Genomic DNA, 11,686 nt, shown 5'->3' with positions numbered 1-11,686 from the left:
GTAGGACCGGTCTATCGTTGATTGACTGTATTTTGGCCCAATGACCACTGATCATCTTGAAATCTAGCTTGGAAGATAGCCAATAAGCTGAGGTAAACGGCAATATGTAATGGTTATACGTTCGAAGACCAGCCTTTGTCGTAAACTCTGGCGAAAAAGAGGTTAATTCGCCATTGCAAATCCTACTTGACGGAGCCACGAGTGTTACGCATAGCAGTACATATTCAACAGCATTTTCAACAAGTTTATATATTTAAATTATGGCGAATAAATCAGGAAAAGCTAAAACAAAGTCTAGGTATACAGACTTAACCCAAATTATAGAGGAAATTGATCGAGACAGCGAGACAGAGTTTCTTCAAGAAGATGAATCTTTCAGCGAAGCTAGTTTAGCTAGTTTTAATTCCCAGGCGGAAGTAATGTTTCTGCACGGCGAGGATGCCATGCTGAATTGGTAAGTTCTAATGCTAATGTCCTTATTTGAAATTAATATGGAATATTATTCATTTGAGATTTTTTTTGTTGATTTTCTTATTTTATTTGCAATATATAAAAACTCTGTGTTTAGAAGATGATGTGGAACCAAATCCACCAGTTTTTAGACCCAAAAGGCAGCCAGGACCTCAACTAGACATGACTGCAAAGTACAGCCCCCTTCAACTTTTTCAACAGTTTTTCACCTTGTCAGTTGTTGATTCCCTGGTGGCGAACACCAATAAGTACGGGGCTAAGAAGCAGGCAGGAAAGAAAGAGGCATGGAAGACCATTTCCATGTCAGACCTTTTCTGCTACTTTTCAATGGTCATTTACATGGGGCTGGTGAAGTTGAGAACTCTAAAGGACTACTGGAAAACGTCAGCTCTCTATCAACTGCCTTTCCCCATGACTGTCATGTCTTGTAAAAGGTTTCTGACTATCTCACAGGCGCTTCACATCATTCAAACCATCCCCAGCATCCCATCTCTATGTTTGGCTGTTCTTGGTCATTTGAAAGATGATGCAGCAACAATAAAAAACAGAAAACGTATGTTTATTTCCTTGTATTTTCTTCTAGCAGATCTATTGTGTTATTTTCTCCTACATTCAATGCCCATTTCCACAAAATGCAGAGTGTTTCCTTTCAAATGATACTAAGAATATGCATATCCTTGCTTCTGGGCCTGAGCTACAGGCAGTTATATTAGGGTATGTCTTTAGGCGGAAATTGAGAAGAAGGGGAGGGGGGGTACCCCAAAGAGATTTTTAAGCCAGGTGAGGTCTCCGCATGTGTGGAGGGTGCGACAAAGAGCTATCTAAGGCATTTAGGGTGGGGCTGGGGCTCTATAGTGATATAAAACAATAATAACTAACCTAAACAGCAGTGGACAAGGTATATTGACATTAGGCTGAGGCATGAGTAACCGAGTGATCATAGGGTCCAATGAGCAGCAATAGGTGAGTCGGGGCCATTCGGTAGTCTCTGCTACGCTAGGCGAGCTGGAGACACGGCGATTCAGAAAGCTAGCGGGCCGTGGCCAGCAGATGGATCTTCGGCGACGTTGCAACAGAATAGCCTGTTGAAACCACCTTGAACAATTATGCCGGCAGACCAGTCGTGATGGATCGGCGAGGCTCTGTGTCGGCAATAAAGGGTACGGGCCAATTGGCTAAATAGTTATTGTAGCCCAATAAATAGCTGGTGGACCTTTTCGGCTAGCCTGGAGATGGGCCTAGCTCGAGGCTAGCTCAAGGATAACTGGTGCTTGCTTCGGGACAGAGACGTTAGCCAGGAGTACCCACTCGGATTGCAGCTAGCTAGCTGCGATGATCCAGTGTAAAGGTCCAGAGCTTGCAATAGGAATCCGGAGATGTGGTTGAGAAAAAGCAGTCCGATTTGCTCTGACTTGATATCACGCTGTGCAGACTGGCAGGTATTTACCGAGTTGAGGTTGGCTGGTGTCCGAGTTGACAGTGAAGACCGCTAGAGGTGGCTAACTGACTACTAACTAGTAGCTAGTTAGCTGGCTAGCTTCTAATGGGGGTTCCGGTTCTAAAATATAAAATAGCAGATCTGTACCACATTGGGTGAGGCGGGTTGCAGGAGAGTATATTCAGTCCTTAGATGAAAGTGAGATTAAAATATATACGAAATATATGAAAAAATTAGAACTATTATTTACACGGGACAAGACAGGACAAGACAAAACAGACATTCGACTGCATCTTGGAAATGTTTGATGTGGTGATGATGATTAATTCTCTCCCAAGCCTTTGTCTTGTACATGTGTCATTGAGCTTTGTTTGTCTCACTGTGCCTCTCAGCTCCTTATAACAGTAAAATGACCCTAATAACGCTCTCCCTTTCTTTCCTCCCTCTCACCCTGTTTCCCCCCTTCCTGCATTCTGTAGATGTGTCAGTGAGCCTGCTGTCCCTGGTGGTGACAGCCTGTGGCCTGGCCCTGTTCGGGGTCTCAATCTTCGTCTCCTGGAAGCTCTGCTGGATCCCATGGAGGGAGCGTGGCCCCTCCCCCAGCATCAAGGCGCCCAGCCATGGACACCACGATTCCCCCATGGCACCTTTACAACCCTACGTCCCAGCAAGGGAGTCAGTCTACACGGCCGTCGACCCCCCCATCCCCGCCCTCGACTGCCGTGAGTCACATCGCTTCTCCATTGTCCCTGTGGCATCTGGGACAGTGACGGGGCCGGTGACCCCCGTATCACCGCCCCCCATAGCGGCGATCATTCCCATCCCAGAGGCGGCTATGAAGATTAGCCACACGTCTCCAGACATCCCCCTGGAGTCCCAGAGTAAAGGCCGCGAGAACGGGGTCCACACCAACCCTCGTACGCAGAGGCAGACCACTGAGCCCTCACCCTACGTCCGGTCAATGTCTATACACACAGAGATTGGGTGAGTACTATATCACAGTCCTCTACTATGATGAAGTCGCTATTGTGCTATGTACTGTGCTTGCATACTGTAGTACTTACTATACCAAGCTCCCTTACAATAAGACTGCTGCTAAGACTGCTACTTTGCTTTCATAATACATAGTATTTAATTAGTTCACCACAATGGTTATCACTGTAGGAGTAAAGTTTTCAATACAGTACACCGCCAGTCCATGAGTACCACAGTCCACCAGGATTGGGGTTGATTCCACAAATGTATTATAAATTAAATTAAAGCCAAATTCCAGGTCAATCTTTCAATTCAGAGATAATTCCATTCCTCTGAATTCCAATGTTAGGTTTCTAATTCTATTTAAATTCCTTCAGGCTTTCAGGCTGATCATGTCACCGTTCAGACAGCCTAGCTATACTGGAAATATTGGATTACAGGTTCAAATTATTACAAATAAAATCTACAGTAAATTTGTTATACTATTTGTGTTCAGTCCTTTAACTGGGTAATGTAAAAATATTGAATTCCAATTAAATTCCAAAGATGACATTTTTTTACAATTGCAATTCCATTCAAATTAAACAAGTACAGTCTAATTCCAATTTAATAACTTGAAGATTTGTTTATATTTCATTGTAATTCAATGTCAATTCTTCACCATGAGTGAATTTATTAATTTAATTGGAATTTCTAGTTAAATTCGAATTTACGCCAACTGTACAAATATTTATACTGTCCTTCTGAAGTAAAGACTTCATAATTGTTCGCGACTTTGGTTTGCACAATATTTTCCATGAGTAAAATATACCCTGAGAGCCCATTCATTAATTTGAAGAAAATGTCTCCAGATTCTTAATTTCACTTTCAGAACATTGTAAACTTCATCCACACTTAGGTAGAAACCATGACTCACCCCGGAACTGCAATCTGGGAGGTATTCCATTGATATTCCCATAGACAGCGATTTCAATGAGTGGTGAGCTCCAAAAAAAAAAATCTGCATGGATTCTCCTCGGGTTTTTGCCTGCCATATCAGTTCTGTTATACTCACAGACATTATTGTAACAGTTTTGGAAACTGTGGAGTGTTTTCTATCCAATACTACCATACTATTTTATGCATATCCTAGCTTCTGGGCCTGAGTAACAGGCAGTTTACTTTGGGCACCTCAGTCATCCAAACTTCCGAATACTGCCCCCTATCCCGAAGAAGTTAAAGCCCTGTGTGACACAAACTAGGCAGTTGGGAAGTTCTAGCATTAACCAGGTTTAGAACATAGAACAGGAGCTCAGACATAGCAACCCAGCAGCTGTAGGGCAGCTATCCCACTGAGTCTTGTGGAGTCACGTCCTCTACAGAAAACAATGTTCTGTGAGTAATTCTAACCCCAGACACTCTTTGTATCAATGAGTTTCACTTTAGCTGTTAGTAATTTGTTTGTGTTTGAAGGAAAGTCTATCCACTGCTCAGCATGTAACACTTACCCACAACTCATCCCTCTTGAAAAACCGAGTAGAGAGAATTTGTTATTTTTGTCAATTGTTGCTTGAGCCGTAATGTTCATATTTACAGAAATCCTTAATCTATATTATTCAGGTACTCTATTGTTGTATCAAATACACTTTTTCTGTCTCTCTGTGTATCTCACCTATGCTGACGATGGTAATGTGTCTCTTTCTGTCTGTCCTCTGCACAGGTCTAACTCAATTCGTAGATTATCCGTAAACAGGTCCAACCCGGACTTTAACGTGGCCCAGTTCCAGAGACAGGACTCTCTGACTGGGATGGGCCTGGGTCTGGGCCGTCTCAAACCAGAGCTTTACAAGCAGCGCTCCCTGGAAGGGGATGAGGGGGGCCGGCGGGGCGGAGGCTGTGGACGCCTACACTTAATTCTCAAGTTCGACTGTGACTTGGAGCAACTAATCGTCAAGATCCACAAGGCGCAGGATCTCCCCGCCAAGGATTTATTGGGCACCTCGGACCCCTACGTCAAGATCTACCTACTACCGGACAGGCAGACCAAGCACCAGACCAAGGTTCACCGCAAGACACTCAACCCCGTGTTCGATGAAGTATTCCTGTTCCCCGTGGAGTACGCTGAGCTGCCGACGCGCAAGCTGCACTTCAGTGTCTACGACTTTGATCGCTTCTCGCGCCACGATATCATCGGCCAGGTGGTGGTGGACAACTTCCTGGATCTGGTGGACTTCCCTGCAGAGACAAAGCTTTGCCGGGACATCCAGTACGTCTCCACGGTCAGTCAACTCATCCTGTTTGATCACTTCCTGTTTCCGGCTTTTAGGGGTATGTTTGTTCTGCTTAAACCCTGTTAGATTTACTAAGATAAATGGTAAATTATAACTATAGCAGGATATTAATTTCAGATTAGCCATTTTTACAGTACTGTCCTCTGGTTGAATGCCTCATATACATTTTTTAAAGATGAGCCACAGTAAGCTGTCATTGAGTCGCTTCATCTGAAATAGAGACAATAAGCTTGATTTTTGGCTGGCGTTAAGGCGGTGTCAAACCTGCGTTAGTTTGCAATTTTGTCATGTAAAAACTGGAGCACTGGCATTTTCCAGCCCTAACGTCGGGTTTGGCAATGTACCTGTCTTATACCAGCTCACTTGTGCTCTGATGAGAAGAGTGGAAATATTTTAGGTGTGTCCTTAAAAACATGATACAAAGTGATGCAAAGTTATTTCAGGCAGCACTGGTAGAGATATGTAAGACCAACCAAACGCTGGTTTTAGCATTAACGCAGTTGGTTATGGCATGAATTTTGACAGCAGAAACGCAGCCTATCCAGCCGTGACAGACAAGAGTAACCTAATGTGCTTTTGGTGCCTGCATATACTTCGTATTTAGAAACAGAAAAAAAACATTAATATATATATATATATTTGTTTCATTTTATTTGGTTAGAAACCAAACATAGCCCCACCTCGTCTCAAACGAGGCGTAGTCCTGCCCAATGCAATTGCGAAGTAGTCAAGACTCGATAAAGGCTTTGGCTCATGAGACCGCTTGGAAAACAATCTTCATTACCAGAGCTTTATTCAAATATTAAGTTTGAGAGGATTCAAACAGTGGGCTGACATTTCCCTTTCATCTATGCATTGTAGGCAAGACCACATTGTGTTAGCCATGCAGGTCCCATTTGGACGTGTTTAAAAAAACAAAAAATGTGTTGTAGGCTGTGTCAATGCCCATCATGAATAGAGAGATGAGAACCTTGGTGAATACCGGTGAACCTTGTATTCAGAAGTTATCTGTACCTGGAAATGGCTTGTTTTCCGTTTTATATGTTCAAAACCCAAGCCCTCCCGTAGGCCGAATATAAGGTTCAACAGCAATATGTGTCTTTTATATCCTGGAGATTTTGCATCGATTTATTGTTGTTGTTTCAAAAAAATGATTGCTGGTTTTTCGTTTCATTTTATTACAACCAATCTTATTGGAATGATTCACCTGCGTGGTTTAATGGTTACAATGTCTGTGGCGCGCCTGCAATGCAACTTCTGGAGATGTGTGAATGGGACCTGATCTGTAAGATGGTTCCGATTATGTTCATAAAACATATACTGCTCCCAAATCTTTGTCCTGTGAAAAGTTACGATGTTCCGTAAAACCCTCCATAGTCTGCATTGTTTTAATATTATATGGCCATGGGGAGAAATTATGGTGCCTGTAAGTGTGACATTGTCACGGCTTCTATGAGTAGTGGGTGGAGAAGTCAGGCGCAGAGAGCAGGGTAGTTCACAAGATGTGGATTTTTATTTTCCAAAAACCCAGAGAGACGGTCACGCCACACACACAAGGGTGCGTCAAGACCCAAATCAAATCAAATCAAATGTATTTGTCACATACACATGGTTAGCAGATGTTAATGCGAGTGTAGCGAAATGCTTGTGCTTCTAGTTCCGACAATGCAGTAATAACCAACAAGTAATCTAACTAACAATTCCAAAACTACTGTCTTATACACAGTGTAAGGGGATAAAGAATATGTACATAAGGATATATGAATGAGTGATGGTACAGAGCAGCATAGGCAAGATACAGTAGATGGTATCGAGTACAGTATATACATATGAGATGAGTATGTAAACAAAGTGGCATAGTTAAAGTGGCTAGTGATACATGTATTACATAAGGATGCAGTCGATGATATAGAGTACAGTATATACGTATGCATATGAGATGAATAATGTAGGGTAAGTAACATTATATAAGGTAGCATTGTTTAAAGTGGCTAGTGATATATTTACATCATTTCCCATCAATTCCCATTATTAAAGTGGCTGGAGTTGAGTCAGTGTCAGTGTCAGTGTGTTGGCAGCAGCCACTCAATGTTAGTGGTGGCTGTTTAACAGTCTGATGGCCTTGAGATCGAAGCTGTTTTTCAGTCTCTCGGTCCCAGCTTTGATGCACCTGTACTGACCTCACCTTCTGGATGATAGCGGGGTGAACAGGCAGTGGCTCGGGTGGTTGTTGTCCTTGATAATCTTTATGGCCTTCCTGTAACATCGGGTGGTGTAGGTGTCCTGGAGGGCAGGTAGTTTGCCCCCGGTGATGCGTTGTGCAGACCTCACTACCCTCTGGAGAGCCTTACGGTTGAGGGCGGAGCAGTTGCCGTACCAGGCGGTGATACAGCCCGCCAGGATGCTTTCGATTGTGCATCTGTAGAAGTTTGTGAGTGCTTTTGGTGACAAGCCGAATTTCTTCAGCCTCCTGAGGTTGAAGAGGCGCTGCTGCGCCTTCTTCACGATGCTGTCTGTGTGAGTGGACCAATTCAGTTTGTCTGTGATGTGTATGCCGAGGAACTTAAAACTTGCTACCCTCTCCACTACTGTTCCCTCTGCTGTTTCCTGAAGTCCACAATCATCTCCTTAGTTTTGTTGACGTTGACTGTGAGGTTATTTTCCTGACACCACACTCCGAGGGCCCTCACCTCCTCCCTGTAGGCCGTCTCGTCGTTGTTGGTAATCAAGCCTACCACTGTTGTGTCGTCCGCAAACTTGATTATTGAGTTGGAGGCGTGCGTGGCCACGCAGTCGTGGGTGAACAGGGAGTACAGGAGAGGGCTCAGAACGCACCCTTGTGGGGCCCCAGTGTTGAGGATCAGCGGGGAGGAGATGTTGTTGCCTACCCTCACCACCTGGGGGCGGCCCGTCAGGAAGTCCAGTACCCAGTTGCACAGGGCGGGGTCGGAGACCCAGGGTCTCGAGCTTGATGACGAGCTTGGAGGGTACTATGGTGTTGAATGCCGAGCTGTAGTCGATGAACAGCATTCTCACATAGGTATTCCTCTTGTCCAGATGGGTTAGGGCAGTGTGCAGTGTGGTTGAGATTGCATCGTCTGTGGACCTATTTGGGCGGTAAGCAAATTGGAGTGGGTCTAGGGTGTCAGGTAGGGTGGAGGTGATATGGTCCTTGACTAGTCTCTCAAAGCACTTCATGATGACGGAAGTGAGTGCTACGGGGCAGTAGCACTCAGTCCAAACAACAGGACGAAACTGACCGCAAAAATAAATACCACAAAATAATCACACACCATAAACAGAAAAACAAGCCCGCACAAAAGCCGGCGGGCCTACTGGGTTTAAATAGCCCACAATCAAAACCTAAACACAAAACAGGTGCAACTAATCAGACACAACTAAATGAAACAGAAAAGGGGATCGGTGGAAGCTAGTAGGCCAGGGACGACGACCACCGAGCGCCGCCGGAACAGGAAGAGGCACCATCTTTGGCGGGATTCGTGACAGACATAGCCTATTTAAAACAAGTTGTTATTTCGTTTTGTTTAGAATTTGATTATAATTTTATTTTTAGGCCTTGTCAAAAATTATTTTAATCTTGCTTATTGATAAAATGTGGCATATCCCTGCTTAGCCATAATGCAATTTAAAGTAAACCTAGACCCTATATAATTGTGAATGCTTTTGAAGCCAAGCAATTACTTAGAACAATGTGGACTGAATATGGGTTCAGGTTAATGTGTTTAGCAAAGATAGGTCTACATTTTGTTATTTCGTTTCTCGTATCCAAGCTATAACGGACTAACATTGAAATTGGATTTGATTCCAAGGCAATACATAAAATACAGTAAATATACAACTTGAAGCAACCACATATTTCACCGGGAGCACGTTCTGATTGGCCAGTGAGCGGCCATGCCTCGACACACCCATAACTTGTATATTCATCAAAACACAGCCCTTTCGCACCAACGCCAGCAAGTGATAGTAATTGTGATAGTGATCACAGCAAAAATATTTTGGACACACAACTGAACCTATAGCGCTACCGAATGCACTTAGATTTACCATTGTGTTAGGTTTGTTAAAATAGAGCCCAATGTGTTTCATTTGTGAGAGAAAGAAGTCGGCAGGAGACATCTCCTTTAAACAATGCTACCTAATATAATGTTTACATAACCTACATTATTCATCTCATATGTATATGTATATACTGTACTCTATATCATCTACTGCATCTTTATGTAATACATGTATCACTAGCCACTTTAACTATGCCACTTTGTTTACATACTCATCTCATATGTATATACTGCACTCAATACCATCTACTGTATCTTGCCTATGCCGCTCTGTACCATCACTCATTCATATATCTTTATGTACATATTCTTTATCCCCTTACACTTGTGTCTATAAGGTAGTAGTTTTGGAATTGTTAGCTAAATTACTTGTTGGTTATTACTGCATTGTCGGAACTAGAAGCACAAGCATTTCGCTACACTCGCATTAACATCTGCTAACCATGTGTATGTGACAAATAAAATTTGATTTGATTTGTGAAGACCTACCCAAGAAAGAGTGTCTTAACGTGGAGAAAACAGAAATGACTGCTAGCCAGCTCACTGAGCTGACAGTTGTGGATGGATGTCCACTTTTTCAAAGAGGATTTCTCTTAGGATGACTTTGTTCTGTCTTACTGTAGGACGTTTCTTCATAGTATAGTAGCATAGTATCAGATCATTGTCACGACACTGAGCATAATGAGAGACTCTGTTGTATTATCCTGACAGGTGTGGGGCAATATGAGGTTCATATTGTTGGGCAGATATGTCAGTACCTACAGTAGTCTTGAAATCCGACAAAGGAAAATAGGCGTCATTAACCCATATGGTGCATAGCATTTTATTTAATTGAGTCTAATTTCAGTTAGCCTACCCTTCATTATGTTTCTTCTCAGATTTTGCCTGCGGATTCTGTATGTGACTGGTTACAGGATCCTAGGCATTTGACGCTAGTTCCTACTTCAAAAGGGAGCCGTTTGAAAAAATGGAATGTAGGGAGAAATACAGGATTCTTCCAGGCTAGCCATGATTGGCTGAGATAGTGGAGGGGCTGGAAATGTCGAGAGATGAGTCCTTATCGTTGTGTCACATCACAAGCTTCTGTGTAAAATAAGAATGGGTGTTCCCTTGGTCAGTAAATAGATCATCTTTTCTACAACAGATTTTTGGAACAATATAGCTTTGGACAACTGCAAAAGTGTTGTTAAAGCTCTCAACAACATTGCTGCCCTGAATGTAGCTGGTGCTATCGATAAAGCTCAGTGGCAGAAGGTTGTGAGAGACTACTTTCTGGAGGACAGCGCCATGCTGAGTCCCAGGTGTTACATTTGAATTCTTAAAGAGATGGCTAAGGCTTAAGAGGGTGTGAATGATGCTGAATAGCCATAAAAAAGGAGGAGCTCACTAGCAAATGTTAAAATCACATCAAAAACTTTGAAGTGCTTTTCTCAAAAGTGGGTAAACAAGTATATCAACTTTCATAGCAGCATTACTTTCCCATTGCTTTCTCCAATTGCGGTGTGTGATACACCATTTTGAAGCTCCAAGTCTGTACTGTTATAAACTGTATAAAATAAACGTTTTAGTGAAAAATTACAATAAGCCTAGGATCGTGTTGCCAGTCACATATAGTAGACTATCTATGGTAATGTGCAAGGTAATGATTGAATATATGTTCCAGGGCTGTGCACAGAGCAGACCTTTGGTGGGGCAGGTGCTCAAAGTTAAAAAAAGGGCACCCCCTCCCCCCAACAAAAAACAAAACATATACCGCAATGATCTGCCACACTCACAGTGGCAGAAAGGCAGGGGAGGGGACTTAATAAGTACAAATTCTTATTTACAATGACTGCTTGGGCAAACCCTAACCCGGACCACGCTAGGCCAATTCTGCGCTGCCCTATGGGACTCCCAATCACAGCCAGTTGTGATACAGCCAGGAATCGAACCAGGGTCTGTAGTGAATCCTCTAGCACTGAGATACAGTGCCTTAGACCGGTGCACCACATGGGAGAAGAGAATAGGAAAATAAATAAATAGGAAAAGAGACAAAAAATAAAAAGTAATTTGTTTTAAAAAAACACCACCAAAATGGGCAGGTGCCCCAGCACCCCTAGGGCTCTAACTATCTCATCTCTCAGTAGTGAAACATTGTATCCTTCAGGAAGATAACTCATAATCACTTTCTCTGCATTGTTCCATCAAAGTGGACCCTTAACCCCATCTCAGCTCCTTTCCACCAGGTCCTAACCTCAGTCAGCAGAGCTAAATGGGACCATGGTGATGATGCCTGAGGTCATCAGGAATGAGTGCTCATCACAGTGCCATGCAAATTAGACAACTGACAGCACTGTTTGTGTGATGTAAGAATCTGTGTGTGTGTGTGTGTGCGTGTGTGTGTGTGTGTGAGTGTAAAAATACACTACCGTTAAAAGCAGCCAGGCATATGTGGGAACTCCTTCAAGACT

At 43.2% G+C, this 11,686-nt stretch overlaps 1 protein-coding gene across 3 annotated transcripts in view; it reads left to right on the top strand.

The window, feature by feature from the left end:
- The window catches only part of LOC109895352 (synaptotagmin-9-like), a 46,668-nt gene that overhangs the window by 14,948 nt on the left and 20,034 nt on the right, over nucleotides 1-11,686 (top strand). Inside the window, exons 1-3 of one of the 3 annotated variants that reach the window (XM_031831060.1) lie at nucleotides 92-454; nucleotides 2,389-2,893; nucleotides 4,584-5,142. In XM_031831060.1, coding sequence (XP_031686920.1) covers nucleotides 2,550-2,893; nucleotides 4,584-5,142 — 903 coding nt within the window. In that variant the 5' untranslated portion in view covers nucleotides 92-454; nucleotides 2,389-2,549. Of the gene's footprint in view, nucleotides 1-91; nucleotides 455-1,368; nucleotides 1,632-2,388; nucleotides 2,894-4,583; nucleotides 5,143-11,686 lie in introns of those variants that run through there. The other 2 variants (XM_031831059.1, XM_031831058.1) reach the window with 2 other exon arrangements.

Source organism: Oncorhynchus kisutch, linkage group LG8, assembly GCF_002021735.2.
Source record: "Oncorhynchus kisutch isolate 150728-3 linkage group LG8, Okis_V2, whole genome shotgun sequence".
NCBI classification, from domain to species: Eukaryota; Metazoa; Chordata; class Actinopteri; order Salmoniformes; family Salmonidae; genus Oncorhynchus; species Oncorhynchus kisutch.
The sequence above is the reverse complement of the archived record's forward strand: the minus strand, read 5'-3'. Positions and strand labels throughout refer to the sequence as shown.